The following is a 17,791-nucleotide window of genomic DNA, read 5'->3' on the forward strand; positions in this document are numbered from 1 at the left end:
CGGTTGAATTTCAGACTTGAAATGGTAATAATGTCACCACCCACACTAGTAACACTGATAGCGTTCTTGTACCATGACACACAATCCTATCCGGTAATTAAGGATCGAAACCGCCGTTCGTTACTGAGACACGCTGTGGCCTATTCATGTAAGGAGTAAACGCTAATTGAGCTCAATACAAATAAATTATACAGCTTCGGTAAGAAGAGCCGTTTGGCGGTTCGATTAATTTTGGAACAAACAAGACCAAGGCATCGTTTCGGAAGAGGCATGGAGATTGCTTCTTATTTGCTGTTCGATAAGCTCTTTACCATCTAACAGCTGCTGAATAGCGATCGATAATGATGGACTGACATTTACTCAATATCCTGTAAGCAAAATGTACAGAGTTTCTATTTCTACTGAACTGATATAGCCTGAATAATACACATAAAAATATTCAGCTCTTTATTCAAGTTTGAATAACCAAAAATTGGTAGACGTTAAATACCTGACATACTGCTGCTTTCTCTTGTTTTTTTTTTGGGGGGGGAGGGGGAGGGGAGAGATTGACATTGTTTTTCTTGGCCCCGCCGTGGTGGTCTAGTGGCTAAGGTACTCGGCTGCTTACCCCCAGGTCGCGGGATCGAATCCCGGCTGTGGCGGCTGCATTTCCGATGGAGGCGGAAACGTTCCAGGCCCATGTGCTCAGATTTGGTTGCACGCTAAAGAACCCCAGGTGGTCGAAATTTTCGGAGCCCTCCACTACGGCGTCTCTCATAATCATATGGTGGTTTTGGGGTGTTAAACCCCACATGTCGATCAATTGTCTTTTTTGCACGCAATCGATAAAAGAAAACAGAACGAACCACCGTTTCTTAAATACTAGTCATTTCTGAATAAGGCAAGCATGAACAGATTAGTCTTTTCAGAGGTATACTAGCCTCCTTCCATTGCGCCTAAGTTTCCCAGTCTAATGGCCCAACAACCTTTTAGCGTGCAGTGAATAGCGTAGAACAGGTAGACTATTGCCATATTACATTCCTGATCGATAATTTTCAACTTTCGTAAAATTATTCGTTTTTTTCCCCCTCTGCTTCGGCGTAGCGGTTAAGGCGTTCGGCTGCTCACCCAAAGGTTGCACGTTCGACTCCGGCCGCACGTTCGCCTTTTGATGGAGGCGAAAGGCTGGATCTCGGTGCCCGGTTTGATGTCGGTGTACTTTTAAGAACGCCGGCTGGTCAAAATTTCTGCAGCCCTGCTCTTGGGCACTCCTTATAGTCACTTCGTTGTTTCGGCATAGAAAACTCCTGATCTTGTTATTTGTTTAATATTGCGTGGAGCTTTTCCAGGTATTGCCCAAATCGGTCATGTAGGCTGCACGTACGCTTTAGTTCCACAATGCCCTCCATAACTATAACTCGTATATCTACGAAACCGAATGCATTTTCGCAATTCATTAAAGTCCTCCAATTGTTCTGACTGCACTCCGTATATATTTCTCCACTACCAGGTTGATGACACAGAATACCTGACTTGTATAATATTGTAGAAGGCATCTTGCTGAATTCAGCTGAGCTGCCTTAATTGAATGAAGTCAAGTATCGATCTGACACTATTGCAAATTACCTGGATAAACACTTTATGCGATACTAATTAGACTTTCTGCCTACAATTCCTCACTTTTCTGCAACTTCACCTTTTATGGATTGCAGCAGTGGTGGCACATTTCAGGTTCTCTGGCACGCTTAAAATCTAGAGGCAATCGCACATCTTTCATGTATTAGGGCCCCTTCCACCTTTGATTAAACAAAGAGCAGTTGGATCTCCCACAGACGCTTTTCCACAGCACGTGTCTTACCGAATACATTCTAATGTCATCGCTAGTTACATACAGGGCTTCTGTATCTTCTTTCCTACTATAGGCATCCAAGGTTGCCTGGCTTCTCCGGGCACGCTGTGTGCACAGGTGACCCGAAGAGCTTGATTATTTAGTCCTTGTCCAAGGTATCTTATATTACGTGACATGCTTGGCGATCCCTCTGTCGTGAATTGCGATTTAATTCTGCTGACTGGATTGAGCCTCTCGGGACAAAGGACGCGAGCTCCTCACCAGGTCCAGCTGCAACGTCGTGCATCTTGAAAACGGCCTGTCGGCTTGCACACGACACGCCAGCGCAGCTCTAAGCCATCGGTCGTGGTCCTCACCCACTGCCTCTTCTTCTAGTCTCGCGTGCCGCTCGGAATGAGGCTTAGCGAATGGCGCTCGGAAAGTTTGAAAAGCATGGCAGTTTCTCAATCGGGTGGGGAAGCAAGCGAGTTGGGACAATCGGGGTGCCACGCTGCAATGCAGCCGAGATTCGTTAGGTTTTTTATTGTTGAGGGTTTTGCCAGGATTAACATTTAAGTTCATTCAAAAGGGCTCGCGCTATCGAGCCCACGCCTTTTGATTAAGAGGAAGCTAAGAAGTTATGCTAAGAAGTTCACAGGTATAATGTGGCAGCAGAAAGCGCAAGGCATTGCTGATTGGCACATCCTGCGAGAGGCCTTTGCGCTGCAGTGGGCGTATTGAGGATGATGATGATGATGATGATGATGATGACGATGATGATGATGATAAAGTTATGCAGGACTTACTGCGTGAGTTGCACCCAAACAACAAGGAGTCCTTGTTTTCGGTGTGCATATGTGACGTGTCTCCATTGATTCGTTTGTTTATTTATCATTTATTACTATTTTTATTGATTTATTATTTATTTATTTATTTATTTTTATTACTGTGACCATAACTGTCGTTTCAGCAGGTCAGAATACAATACTGAAAAATGCAATGTAATAAGAAGCTACATACATATATATGAACAAAAAAAAAGGGTTACCTAACTGACGCAGACAACTGTGAGCAGAATAATATACAAAGAGACTGCTAGAAGTACTACAAGCTGTGCTTTCGTGACTAAACAAATCATTTATCAAATTGGCAAATTAAACCAATCAAGCAGATATGAATTAGTCAATTACTATTAAAGCAGTATTATACAGAGAAAAAGTGCAAAATGAAACGAAACAAATTACAGTTCAGCTATCTGCTAAGATTGCTACTGTCTTCCTCTCTCCTGTGTGTGTGTGCGTGCGTGTGTGTGTGTGTGTGTTTATGTGTGTGCATGCGCTGTTGTTGTTGTTGTTGTTGTTGTTGTTGTTGTTGTTGTTGTTGTTGTTGTTGTTGTTGTTGTTGTTGTTGTTGTTGTTGTTGTTGTTGTTGTTGTTGTTGTTGTTGTTGTTGTTGTTGTTGTTGTTGTTGAAGTGGACAGCGGTTGGGGTTGGTCCATTCTCGCGTTGGAAACTGCAGGCCCGTTAAAATGTCTGTTTGCAGAATGTGCAGCTCGTAAACCCATCTTTTTTCCATAGCTAACCATTTCCATGCTCTTTTTTTTCAGCGAAACTGGAAAAGTGCTCACTCAAATGAAGGCCGGTGACTTCTTCGGGGAAATCGGCATTCTAAATTTGGATGGCTTCAATAGGTAAGTTTGGATGGCTTCAATACATAGAACTTAGGAGAAATTGTCATTATGTAATTTTTGAAATAACAATTTCCTAAAATATTAGAAAAAAAACAGATAAAAACAATCTTAACTCCTATTCCTGGCTACTCGTTGCACTGATAATAGCCCTACTTATTTCTTGGATGTGCTTTTTGTGCCATCAAAAATTAAGTCTAGCTAAAATAAACAACTCGAATCTCAAATAGACGTTAACTTCAGCGTTGATGGCATGACGACTCGGTAACTCCCATTCACGGACAAAGTCTGTAAAAGCCAGCCTGGTACCGGGTCAAATATGCAACTCAACATTGCTTATATTCAGACAAAACGGCAGGGTTGAAGAAAAAGTAAGTCTAGACCGACGCAGACGAATTCAAGCTTGCTAAACCTTTGTTTGCGGCTTCATTTACTAGCGCGAGCAAGCCTCAGTTTAAATAAATAGGAAGTAAGACACAGTAAACGTAGCCACTGCCCAAATGACAGATAGGAAAGGGAGTTTGCAGGTATTTGGGTTAAAAGATGGTAGTTCTGCAGCAAGAACACAAGATAGAGGCCAGGACAAAGATACGTTAGACTGTTGTGTGGTCTTGGCCTCTCTCTCGTGTCCATGTTGCACGCCTAGAGTTATTTTCACCTGAACTTCTTGGTCCATAGCTATTTCCTGACATGGTTGGGCTTAGCAGTTACAGGTTAGTTTTATCATGCCAGCCATGACAGTATTATTAGTCCTTGGCCTCTTCGAGTCTTTCGAAGTTCTCATTTCCTGTTCTCTTTTACCCTCTCTCTGTCACCGTTCCTTTCTCTCTCTCCCCTATCCTTCCTCTTGTTCTGGGCTCATAAAGGCGAACGGCTGACGTCCGATCTGTAGGCTACTCGGAACTGTTCAGCCTTTCTAGGGAGGACGTTCTGTCAGCAATGAAGGATTATCCCGAAGCTGAGGTAACCCACCTCTTTTTTTCCCTCTCCCGCTTCGTTGCTAGTGGAGACTTTAGAGCGTTTTAGTCTGCCATCATAGAATAAATAATTCAGCACAACCCTACAAACATGTGCACTCACACATGCACTCTCGTTTAAACCCAAGAAAGACACGCAACACACAGTGCTGTGTGTGTTTCTTGCATAAGCGCAAGCGAGTGTAAAAGTGTGAGTGTTTCTAGGGATTTCTTAGTTGCGCTTAATTACAATAAGACGAGTTACCAACTAAACGAACAAGTTTCGATAAGTTTGTATGCCTGTACTCCGCTGCCGTGAAATGTTTTTTTTTTCTATAACGGTATACCGGGTGGGAACTGCATATTTGCGTGCCCGGAAAGCACGGCCACTCCGCCGAAACCGGTTGCCGTTCACCTCGAATCTTTCAAGTGGTCCTCGCGAGCTTTCTCAATACTTGGCTCTTAAGTGGTGCTTATTATTTTTAGATTTATGTCTTTATGCTCTTACAGCAACGTATTCGACTAAATTCGGCACTTTTTTCGAAAGCTATACCCTCGTATTCACAAACGCTCCTCGACTCGACTTTCACCCTTCACTTGACAGAGTTGAGCACTGCGCCACCACTCGGCTGAAAATGACGCTGCGCTAATCAAGAATCGCAGCAGACTATCGCTGATATGCAGGGACTTGCCATACTTAGAGATGGCGCTCCCATCAATTTTTTCAAGGGAAGGTGCAGCGTTGAGTGAAGGGAGGCTCTAGAATAAGGGGGATACTCAAGTAAGAGTTGCAGGCTTAGCTACTGGCGACAGGTGCTTCCAAAATCTCGGAGAACGTAGGTGACGTGTTTTTAGCTGTTAATTTTTTTTTATTCTCCATAGCTGGTGACGTGGCCGCAAATGCGGCACACGCTGTCTGTCATAGCGCTACGCCTCTTCGATATCGGGAAACCAGTCGAACTAAAAAACGCTGTTTGTGTTTTGCCCTAAACATTCGTTTAAACCTTATGCGTTTAAACCTTAAACCGTATGCTTAAACGTGAAAGGCCGAATCGGTGGTGTGATCTGCAGTGAAAGATATGAGCCAGGCATGCATAATTTTTTTTTTTGCTGTGGTAACATGGTGCGCTGTACTCTATATGCAGGCTTGAAATGATGGTATATAGTTGAACAAGGAATGTCGCCAGAGGCAATGTTAAGCAACTGCTGCCTCCACGAAGACAAGCTAGTCGAAACGTTGAGATCCTGCGACGTTCCATATAAAATTATTTCTCCTAACCTGTTCTCTTCTTCTCACCATCTCTCCCATTATTCTGCTAGTCTGTGGGACGAAATCATGTCTATAAAGTGATAAAGTAGGTATAAGTGCGTATATATACGCAGATGTGCCGTTGTTTCACGACGATAGTTATAGCGCGGGAACAGAACGACGACAAAGAGACAAGATGGACGTCGTTCGTTGTCGTCGTTCTGTTCTCGCGCTATAACTATCTTAGAAGTGTGGCAGCTTGGGCTAGTTGGTATGGCATGACGATAGTTATAGCGCGAGAACAGAACGACGCCACAGGACAAGTGTCCTTCTTGTCACTGTGTCGTCCTGTTCTCGCGCTATAACTATTGTCATGCTATAACTATCATCATGTCATACCAACTAGCTCAAACTGCCACACTTCTAAGTTGCTTCACGGCCAAAGAAAAAGGTTGTAAACAAATCAGGCTGCTGAAGTCTAACTTTTATTTTGCAGTTCATTCATCTGTACTTATGGTTATGCAGGGTAGCAAAATTAAACTACTTCAAGAGAGGATAACTGACATCTTGATATACACAACAGTGTCACGATGCCATGGAACGAGAACCACCAAATCTTGTTTGAAAACAGATACATAACATCTGGTGACAAAAGCTGTATTATGATAAAGATAAACGTAAAGCTCCTTTGTCCAAACAACGTGTGGCACAGAGGCAAGCGCTGGATTCACTGCCATTTGTTGTTCGCGGCTCGTGGAGCAGCTGGCGTACCAGACAGGCTGGTGGTCCAGTACAGAATCGTGCTTCTCTGCTAGATTGTAGCCTGGAGGAGTCGACCTTGGTTCGATCATCCAGGGGTGCTTGAGGACGAGCTCATGATGCATCGAGACATCAAAGATAACAAAAAAGAACTAAGGGGGCAGCAAGCAACGACGATAAACGGATTAACTCCAGCCTGGAGAACATGTGTGTTTAGAAAAAGTGGATAACGATTTAGAGTACTAGGTACTCTACTATGGGAGAGCCAAAATCCGTCCCGTGGGCTTTCACGAATAACGAATTACAAATACACTTAGCAACGAATAGAACACACTGTGCATACCTTGAACAGGAACGGAAGTAAAGGGTGGGATGAAAGGAAAAAAATAGAGACGAGTTCACTAGACGGAAATAAGAAATGAATAAACGAGTCTGGTAGATGGAAGTAACCTATGTGCAAATAAAAAAATATTCAAAAGTGTTTGTCATTCTCTTAGTGAAGCACACACACATAAAGGTTGAATTGCGGTAGACCTCTAGGCACTGCCAAGTGCCTAAAGAAAACGGCGAAAGTGGGAGCTGCGTCTAAACCCGATTACCCATACTGCCCGATGGTTGCAAACGATATGTTATCTCTCTCTATCGCGCGCGCGCGCAACGTATAAAAATATATGATAATTTTAGCCATCATTTTATATGAAACGGGTTGGAAACGATAGGACTAAGTGTCATTTGTCCAGTTCTCGTCGTGTCCGGGTCTAGAGCAAGAGCGCCTTCGTCATCTTAGAACAACGGGTAACTGTCCCGGTCACCCTTACAAGAGTGCATAAGAGGACCGTTCCACCGATCCTTGTTCCGCCGAAACGGTCTAACCTGTTCATTAATGTGTGATGAGCCTGTGTTGTTTTCATGTGTGCTTGTTATGCCAAAGGGCAGTCTTTCAAATTAAGAAAAAAATTCGTCCAGTTAGCGTGTGAGCCTAAAGCGGCTCTGCTGTAAGACAGATTTGTAGTAATTTGGAAAGGAGACGTGCATCAAAAGAACGTGTTACCTGGTGTTTCGCAGAAACAAAAAAAAAAGGAAGGAGATCCGTATCTTCAATTTTTTTATGTCCTAAACGTCAATAGAGATATTGGTGTAATATCTTTCTGACACTATAAATCCGGGACGAATGATGTATGTACACTCAACCGAGCCGTCTCGCACGTCCTTGAGGTCTTGCGGGAAAGGCGCAAGCGGCCCAGTACCATAAGCAGAATGCAAATATTTTCGGCAAATCAATATGGCCGGTAAATATCTGTACTAGCCCCGTCAACTACATTGACAGAAATGCATTATTAAGCGCAATGTACATCCAAGTGAATTTGTTGTTGATGATGATAATAGTTATGACGGTATTTGTTGTGGTGGTGGTTTCCGTCCTTAGTACTTGTATAAAAAATAATATCACTGAGATGATGCTCCTCATCCTGTCTTTGGCAAAAAAAGCCTCGCCCCTAACAGCGAAGCATTGTCTGAAATGCCATGAACTGCCGCTTTCATTGTTTAACATGCTAAGCTTGATTAAAGCTGAGCATGTTAAGCAATGAAAGCTGCAGTCCATGGCGACATCAGCGAAAACTCTAAATGTCGCCACCGTACCAATCCTTGAGCAGAGCTTAATGCAGGAACAGCGCAACCTAGAAGTAGTTACTTCGTAACTACGGAAGCGAAAAAACAAGGACAGAAAAGAGCGCTGACTTTCAACAACGATTTAATACCGGAGTGGTGTACATATATAGACGAAAAATGAGAAAAATGGGCATGCGTAGAAGGGTGCAGGAACAACTACTGCGATACAATGTCAGCAAAATTTTTCGCCTATATATGTACACCACTCCGACATTAAATCTTTGTTGAAAGTCAGCGCTCTTTTCTGTCCTTGTTTTTTTCGCTTCCGTAGTTACGAAGTAACTACTTCTAGGTTGCGCTGTTCCTGCATTCAGTTATGTCCTACCAACTTGCCCAAGCTTCCACGCTTCATAACTTGAGCAGAGGCCGCAAAAGAAGCGCTGACTCATGACGGTCTGCGGAGACGCGGAGAGGAGAAGGGGCAAATGACGTCTGCACGAACGGGATCTTGCAGAACACGTTATGTCGATACGGCCGCGCGCACGTAAATAGCATTGCGAGGCAGTGATTGGACACACACAACACGACTTGCTTTTACAGGAGATCCTACAGGCGATGGGTCGGAAGCGGCTCATGGAGGCGCGCCTGGCAGCGTCCGTGAAGAAAGCAGACGACATCATGACGCGCAGCACCGGCGGAGGCACCGCGGCCGGGGCGGCCGACGGCTCGGCTTCGCCCCAGGGCTCAGTTCACTCGAGGGGCCCGCGCTCAATGGACGCCATGCGCAGGCTACGTAAGGACGTCAAAAACATCAGGCAGCTTCTCAGGAGCCGAACCAACACCACGTGAGTCCGTTCGGTCATCGGCAACCTTTGTCGCTTTGAATAACAAGAAAGCACATTTTCGCACAACTCGTAACCACGTTAAAGAACCCCAGGTGGTCGAAATTTCCGGAGCCCTACACTACGGCGTCTCTCATAATCATAAGGTGGTTTTGGGACGTTAAACCCCACATATCAATCAATCAACTCGTAACCGAGGCAAAGAATAAGTTTTATAGCGGATGTAATGTTCTCTGTTAAAGTTTTTTTTTTTGTTATTGGCTAAGAACTACAAGAACCTCCTTTAAATTTTTCGTATCCTTCAACCTCGTGCGTTTCGACGGGTCTGAACTTCGACCACTGACGTCAACTGAAAGTGGAGTTGAGAATAGCATTAGATAAACGAAATTCGGATAATTAAAAATTCACTATATAGATCATTAACGTTTTTAAACGGTTAATTGAGTCTGAAAATTTTTTTAGCTGGACAGCTCAGTGCTCTCCCATAGTTGAGTACGAAATACTCGAAATCATTCAACATTGTTTTCCACACACAATCATTTAATACCTTGCACACACGAGGCGAGAAAGTTCCTAAAAAACAATTATTAGCGACTTTCGCCTTATCACTATTAAGTCCAGGAGTGTGGCATTGAGGCCCACGGGACGGCTTTAAGCTCTCCCATAGTAGAGTAGTAAGTACTCTCAATTGTTACCCACTTTTTCTATCCCTCCCCCCCCTCCCTGTTAATACCTTGCACACACGAGGCGAGAAAGTTCCCAAAAACAACGTCGAAACCGCGAAAGTCTATCCTATACCAAATTAGGCTTGACTCGACCAGGGCGTTTTCCTTGCTTTGGAGGCTACGCGCACTGCCGACATAGAAGGCCTCAAGCTAAACGATGAAAAAAAAAACACGTTGGTCTCACCTCGGTGTACCGCTGAACTTAGGGCGTAGGGCAGAATTTTCTCGCTTTTCAGGGCCGAGGGGAGGAGGCAGCCTTGAAATTTTTCGCTCTGTATGCCTTGGCGAAAAAAAAATGGGGGGTGGCGCGGAGGGGGGAGTGGGGAAGTGGGGGCAAGGGCCTTGTGTGCTACCCCCTGGTTACGCGCGCCACTGGCTGAACTACATCAATGTATATGACAGCTTCTCGTAGCAGTCTGGCGTACCTAGAATCCTTTATTGCATAAACTTGTAAGATGTTGTAGCGCCCTCGTTCGGGCGGCGCGCACAAACCGGAGAGCGCGCGATGGCGACAGAAGAAAATAAAGAAGGCGCTAGGCCGTGGCACGTGAAGCCACGGCTCGCTTTCCTGGCTGGCATCGGTTACCGTTCCGGCGTGTCTTTCTTTCGCTCCTGTGGCATAAGCCTACAAGTGGTGACCTCGGACGAAGACAATGACTGACTCGAATGCACCCTCAACCGAACAAGCCTCACGTCCGCAGGACGTCTCGGCCGTGCAACTGCGTCTCCCATCTTTCTGGCCACAGGACCCGCAAGTTTGGTTTCTTCAGGTCGAGGCGCAATTCTCCCTGTACCGCATCGCCTCGGAAACGACACGCTACTACCACGTAGCCTCCGTCCTTCCTCCTGACGTTGCCAGCGAGCTCTCCGACGTCCTCTCCAACCCCTCGGACACTACGCCATATCAGCACCTTAAAACCAAGGTGCTGGAACGATTCATGCCTTCGGAACGCGTCCGCCTACAGCAGCTCCTTGCAGAGGGGGACCTTGGCGACAGGCGCCCCTCCCAACTACTGCGCCGAATGCGACAGCTTCTTGGGAAACACGACGTCTCTGCCCACTCAGCGTTGCTTCGCGAGCTCTTCCTCCAACGCCTTTCTCAGCCAATCCGCCTCGTCCTCGCGGCGGCCGGCGACGTCAATCTCGACCGCCTGGCGGAGCTCGCCGATCAGGTTCATGAAGCGACCTCCCCATCTGTCAACGCTGTCTTACCACCAGCAGACACAGCGATTTCGCGCCTTGAGGCCCGCATCGACGAACTCGCCGCCTCCATTGCTGCACTCCGGAGCCCCCCGCAGGAGACTAGTTCGCCTCGTTCCGGTCGTCGAGCTCTTCCACGCACACGAGATGCTCGGAGTCCCAGCCCTCCACCCCTCTGCTGGTACCATCGGCGTTTCCGACACCGAGCCACGAAGTGTACACCCCCATGTTCGTGGCAGGGAAACGCCCGCCGGGATCACTGACGGCGGCGTGTGATCTCCCTTCTCGTCCCAGCCGCCTTTTCATGGTCACGGACCAGCTATCAGGCGCCAGGTTCCTTATAGATACGGGCGCGGAAATTAGCGTTGTGCCCCCGACTAAGGCTGATCGTTCAAAGTCACAGGGGCAAGTGCTTCGTGCTGCCAACGCCTCGTCTATAGCAACGTATGGGCTCCGATCTCTCACCCTCGACTTCGGCCTTCGCTGCATTTTCCGGTGGGTTTTCGTCATCGCAGACGTGGTTCAACCGATCATCGGCTCGGACTTCCTCTCATACTTCGATTTGGACGTCAGCGTGCGGCGGCGCCGCCTCATAGATGGTAAGACTCGTCTCTCCATCTCGGGAGTCCTGTCCGACATCGCTCCAATGGCCATCCGCATGCTGATACCTTCCTCACCGTTCGAAAAAATCTTGGCGAGTTTCCCGGAGTTAACTAAACCGTGCAACCTCACTCAGCCGCCTAAACATACGGTGACACACCACATCGTCACCCGGGGTCCACCGGCAGCCGCTCGACCACGCCGCTTGTGCGGAGACCGCCTAGCTATTGCTAAACGGGAGTTTGACCACATGCTGCAGCTCGGCATTATCCGCCCGTCGTCAAGCGCTTGGGCTTCCCCGCTGCATTTGGTGCCAAAGCGTGATCCTGGTGACTGGCGTCCTTGTGGGGACTATCGAGCGTTGAACGCCAAGACTGTCCACGACAGCTATCCTCTACCTCACATCCAGGATTTTACATCGCGCCTCGACGGCTGCACAATTTTCAGCAAAGTGGACCTTGTTAAGGCGTACCACCAGATTCCTGTCGAGCCCGCCGACATACCTAAGACCGCCATCACGACGCCCTTTGGGTTGTTTGAATACGTGCGGATGCCTTTTGGACTCCGCAATTCGGCTCAAACTTTCCAGCGGTTCATTTCTGAGGTCACACGGGGTCTTCCTACTGTGTTTGCGTACCTTGACGATGTCCTCATCGCCAGCCGCACACCTGAAGATCATGAGCAACATCTACGCGCTCTGTTCCAACGTCTTCAGCAGTACGGCCTCGTTGTGAACGCCTCTAAGTGTACTTTCGGCGCATCTGAGCTCGAGTTCTTGGGCCATCACATATCATCCAAAAGAATACGCCCTCTCCGGTACCACGTTAAAGCAATTCAGGATTATCCTCAGCCTACAACACTGCGCCAATTACGCCAATTCCTGGGGCTTGTGAATTTTTCCAGGCGCTTCATACCACACTGTGCCGAACTGCTACGACCGCTCACCGACCTCCTTCGGTCGACCGCCGGCCCGTCCTCCGCCATTCCTTGGTCGTCAGAGGCCCAGGCCGCCTTTTCTGCTGCTAAGCAAGCGGTCGCTAACGCCGTGCTTCTCATTCATCCACGCAGCAACGCCCCTACTCGGTTGATGGTGGACGCATCCAGCGTGGCCGTCGGAGCCGTCTTACAGCAGTGCATTAACTCCGAGTGGAGACCCTTGTCGTTTTACTCTCGGAAGCTACTTCCTGCTGAGACCCGCTACAGCGTCTTTGGCCGGGAACTACTAGCCATCTACGCTGCAATACAGCACTTTCGGCATTTCCTGGAAGGATGCTCGTTTTACGTGCTGACTGACCATAAGCCACTGGCGTATGTTTTCCGCACTAACTCATCCAAGTACGTGCCCCGTGAACTCCGCCATCTGGCTTATATATCGGAGTTCACGACTGACATCCGCCACGTGAAAGGAGCTGACAACACCGCCGCAGATGCCCTTTCTCGTATAGCCGCGGTTGACTCTCCACCGCCAACTATCGACTGGGCCTCATTCTCCTCGGCACAGCAGGATGATAGAGAGCTTGCCGCCTTTCGGGAGAACCCCCGTTCTCTCCGACTACGCCTGGTGCCTCATCCATTATCATCTGAGCGCTTGTGGTGCAATGCCTCAGCTGACCTTCCCCGCCCTTTCGTTCCCGCTTCATTACGACGCACCGTTTTCCACTCCTTACACGACATCTGTCACCCTGGCGTTCGGGCTACTCAGCGTCTTCTCACCCAGCGCTATGTCTGGCCCGGAATCAACGGTGATGTGCGCGCTTGGACGCGCATGTGCCTGCCCTGCCAGATGACAAAGGTCTCCCGTCATACTAAGACGCCGCCCCAACCTTTCCTTCCACCCGGCCGTCGTTTCGACCATGTTCATCTAGACATTGTGGGCCCTCTACCAGTGTCTCAGGGGTACCGTTATATATTGACCATGGTCGATCGCTTCACACGCTGGCCGGAGGCTGTTCCAATTCAAGATATCACAGCCGAGACAGTTGCCCGCGTTTTCATTTCTACGTGGGTATCCCGTTTTGGCTGTCCTGGCACCGTGACAACAGACCGTGGACGTCAGTTTGAGTCCTCGCTGTTCACTTGCCTTAATCGCATCCTCGGAGCCAGACATTGCCGTACCACGGCTTATCATCCCTGCGCCAACGGCATGGTGGAACGTCTTCACCGACAACTGAAGACCGACTTGACTACCCGCCTCAATAGAGCCACCTGGGTTGATGCCTTGCCACTGGTGCTCTTAGGTTTACGAGCTGTCATCCGGGCAGACCTGCAGTGCTCAACAGCAGAGCTGGTGTATGGCACTTCTCTACGGCTTCCGGGAGACTTCTTCACGTCAACGAAGCTACCAGACCAGCCACAGCAATTTCTACAACGCCTCCTCGACTGCGTTCAAGACCTCCGGCCCACTCCACCCAGACCTTCCGAACACAAGACCATATTCGTCCACCCTGATCTGGCCACTGCAACACATGTTTTCGTGCGCCACGACGCGGTCAGACCACCTTTGACACCAGCCTACGACGGACCATTCCGCGTCCTTCACCGCACCCCCAAAACTGCCACTCTACTTCAGAACGGCCGTGAAGAGACAGTCAGCTTGGACCGACTCAAGCCGGCGTACCTGGAGACCGCCCTAGAAAGCCTCTCATCTACGACTGATCTTCCGTTGGAACACCACAAACGGCATGTCACATTCCGACTTCCAGTCTACACGGGGGGCCCTGTAGCGCCCTCGTTCGGGCGGCGCGCAAACCGGAGAGCGCGCGATGGCGACAGAAGAAAATAAAGAAGGCGCTAGGCCGTGGCACGTGAAGCCACGGCTCGCGTTCCTGGCTGGCATCGGTTACCGTTCAGGCGTGTCTTTCTTTCGCTCCTGTGGCATAAGACTACAATGTAATAAGTTTGTTAACTTACTAGTTACAGACACGGTACATAATTATTAGCACCTTCAGAGTTCTTAAAGCTCGGGAACTATTGGATGAAAAGCTTTTTGTGTTCAGTTCTTTTAGGGGCGCAGCTCCTTAAAGCGGCCCCTGTTCGTCCCTCGTAGCAGTGCGTAACCAGTCTTACGCTTTGACCTGCAAGGTGGTGCCGGTGGGAGATTTCTTCTGTGCGTTGTTGAACAATAAAAAATGCGCAGCGTGCGCTATAACTAAAAGCCGAATTCTCTTGTCTCTCATTCTCTATTAGCAGCCATTGGCATGTACATTGAGCACTATCTGACAAGAAAGGGTTGCTACGTTATACTCGCTGGGCGTAACCTCTTAGGTTTTAGAAAGGTTTAGCGAGCGTTGCGCCGCAGTGCCATGAATACAGGGAACTAGTATATGCCATGAACTCGAGGTGGTTAAAGGTGAGAAGAAGACACGAATCGCAAGCCGTAAGAAAGTGTGCGTGCGCCACCTCTCGTTTAGTCCTTGAAATATCCGCTGGATGGTGGTACTTCTATGTGCGGAATATATGATGAAAAGATGCGAGGTGGTGGTACTTAAAGTGTTGACTAGATGGACGAACGGACACACAGACAGATGCATGGATCGACGCACGGATGGCTGCACGGACGGGTGGGGGCATGGACAGACGCAGTGCGCAGGAATGGACGGATAGATGGACGTGGCGGATAGATGCACGAACAGACTCACGCACGGACGGTCACACAGACGGACGCATGGACGAACGGAAGCAAGAACGAATGGATGGACGGATGCGTCGCCCCCCTCTCTAAATCAAGCACCCCGTGGATATGCTGTCATTTTTATTTCGTTCGCGGTAGCGTAGCCGTTTAAGTATAGGCGATGTCATGTTTAGCGTTAATCCGTAAAAAGTCGCGTGTCACATATTCAATATTGTAATGCTAAGAAAACCAGATAGAGGAAAGCCCCGCTTCCCTTACGGATAGAGGAAAGCCCCGCTTCCCTCTATCCGCTTTGCTTTGACGGTTGCTAGGTTAAACTGTGCTTTCGCGGCATAAAACAGAACGCCGAGGCGCGACAGAAAACTAACCCCACCCCACACACACGCACACGCACACGCACACGCAGCACTGACAGAAAATTTAGTTTATTATCACTTGACAAACAATAAGTAGGGTAACATATGTGGCGTCACAGCCCCAACAAAGCGAAACATCCCAAATATCAGGCTTTTCACTTGCATTAAACGTCCTAAGAAACACTTTTTTTTTTCGGTCTTTGTACCGTCGCAGGCACTGTTTCACGATCGGTGTGCACCAATCAGCCCGCCAATAATCAGTGTTGCAGTGCTTTCAGCCATGACTCTAGAATTTTCTAATCATCTTCTACTCATGCCTAGCCCTCGAAATCCACCCGCAGTGTGAGGTGCCAGCCAGATTCAAATTTTCCCTTTACGGTGACGCCGACTGGAAGCACAGATTTACCTAGTGCCGGTCAGAGCGTTTCGCAGTTCGAATGGCCAGAAAGTCACGCTTTCCGCTGTTCGCATTTTGTTTTTGTTTTTTCATCGCCATGGTACATCAGCAAAAAGCTTGCGCATTTCATGCATGTCCCTCGTAGCACTCCGTGGAGCATAACATCCTAGCCATGTTTTCATTTTCTTGTACTCACCAGTCGCATCACTTTTCTTGATCGACTTATTTTTAGCACCCAGAAACCACCAGACATACAGTTAGAGATGGACCCTGCCGTGTCCTCAGTAGATGATCACCAAGAAGACAGCGAAGCGGCAACTCCCTCGACACCGGTCACCAAGTCCTTGCAGAAGTTACTTAGGTCAGTCTATTTGCTAAGTTAACGCTTGCTAGTGTCTCATTTATAACACTATTTTTTTGTGAATCTAAGTATATGGCACTGCATCTATGGTAACCAGGAAGGAAAAAAATCATAAAGGTTGCTAGGACAAAATGTATGTGCTTCAATAAAAAGAAATAATCAAGCTGCAGTGGCAGTATATACAGTATACCTTCAACGACAGAATTGAGAAGCGGCGTCGTTATATGGTGTGCCTGATTTCGTGTTGGCTTTCAGGCGGTTCCACTCCCGCCAGGATTCTCAAGGAGGTCAAGCACTTAAAGGTAAGAACGTTTTGTGCACTATCGCCGCACAGTACTTGCATATTCTTTTTTTTTTTGTCTCCGCTCCTGATTGTGTCTAAAGCAGGGAATAGGCACCTTTTTAGATGGAGCGCCGATTTGCATGAATCGGACATAGCGAAGCCCGCGAGGCCAATGTCTCTGTAGATGTATTGTAGGCGAAGGAAAAATAGGCTGCCCACCTGCGTGGTTCGCTGCAAACGTCGTCGAAAGACGATAGTCTTCTGCCGGCCAAGCAACCATTTTGTTTGGCCTTGCCTAAGACAGAACATCCTCTATCTTGAATCAGCTGCATCTGGCTGGTATTGATACCTGGCAGTGCTGTCGGGAAACATGAGTTGGTGCAGAACCCAGGGCCACTCTAGGGCCACTGCCGGGCGGCAGCACCATATTGTCGGCACAGTGCTTCTTCGTGCATGGCGTCGCATCTTCAGTGCAGCGTAAAAAACACTGGGACCTTTAAAATTACCTATCCTTGTATTTTCCTTGGTAAAAGAACACGCCACCTAATAATTACGTATTGATCCTTCACATCAGATTTGCGTAATATTTGCTTTTTGTTCAAAACTCACAAGTATGAACGCAGCCAGCATTTGAATATGGCTGAGTGTTCAGCAAGTGCTTAAACTTTGGCCGGGTTGCTGAATCATGTAAGACACAGACGTATAGACTGACCAAAATAAATTTCTGCATTCAAGTATCCCAAGAAAGGCTATCGTTTTTAGAAAGTTCGTTGTATCGTAATTGACAATGATGTAAAAAGAAATCGCAGCACATCCACGGAGTGAATAATGAAGAGTGGGGCGAAGCGTCTGCCTGCCTGCCTGCCTGCCCATCCGTCCTTCCGTCCTTCCATCCTTCCGTTCGTTCGTAAACTATACGAAAACCACTAACGCCATCTAGTGGTATTATTTTCAAGGAAATACACACGCAATGCTATCTAGTGGTATTATTTCCAAGGAAATACACACGCAATGCTATCTAGTGGTATTATTTCCAAGGAAATACACACGAAATGCTATCTAGTGAGCAATTTTTAAAACTAAGTAAATGTGGCTACACTTCTTTACTACTACACCTAACCGCGGTGGTCTAGTGGCTAAGGCGCTCGACTGCTGACCCGCAGGTCACGGAATCGAATCCCGGCTTCGGCGGCTGTCTTTTCGATGAAGGCGAAAATGCGCTAGGCATGTGGGCTTAGATCATGGGATCACATTAAAGAACCCCAGGTGGTCGTAATTTTTGGGGTCCTCTACTACGGCATCTCTCATAAACATATGCTGGTTT

At 47.8% G+C, this 17,791-nt stretch overlaps 1 protein-coding gene across 1 annotated transcript in view; it reads left to right on the top strand.

Moving 5' to 3' along the window:
- Window positions 1-17,791, top strand: part of LOC142802700 (uncharacterized) — an 87,687-nt gene that overhangs the window by 57,156 nt on the left and 12,740 nt on the right. Inside the window, exons 9-13 of the mRNA XM_075887675.1 lie at window positions 3,417-3,500; window positions 4,364-4,460; window positions 8,673-8,917; window positions 16,056-16,184; window positions 16,440-16,486. Of these exons, the coding sequence (XP_075743790.1) occupies window positions 3,417-3,500; window positions 4,364-4,460; window positions 8,673-8,917; window positions 16,056-16,184; window positions 16,440-16,486 (602 nt within the window). The remainder of the gene's footprint in view (window positions 1-3,416; window positions 3,501-4,363; window positions 4,461-8,672; window positions 8,918-16,055; window positions 16,185-16,439; window positions 16,487-17,791) is intronic.

Source organism: Rhipicephalus microplus, chromosome 3 (genome assembly GCF_043290135.1).
Source record: "Rhipicephalus microplus isolate Deutch F79 chromosome 3, USDA_Rmic, whole genome shotgun sequence".
NCBI classification, from domain to species: Eukaryota; Metazoa; Arthropoda; class Arachnida; order Ixodida; family Ixodidae; genus Rhipicephalus; species Rhipicephalus microplus.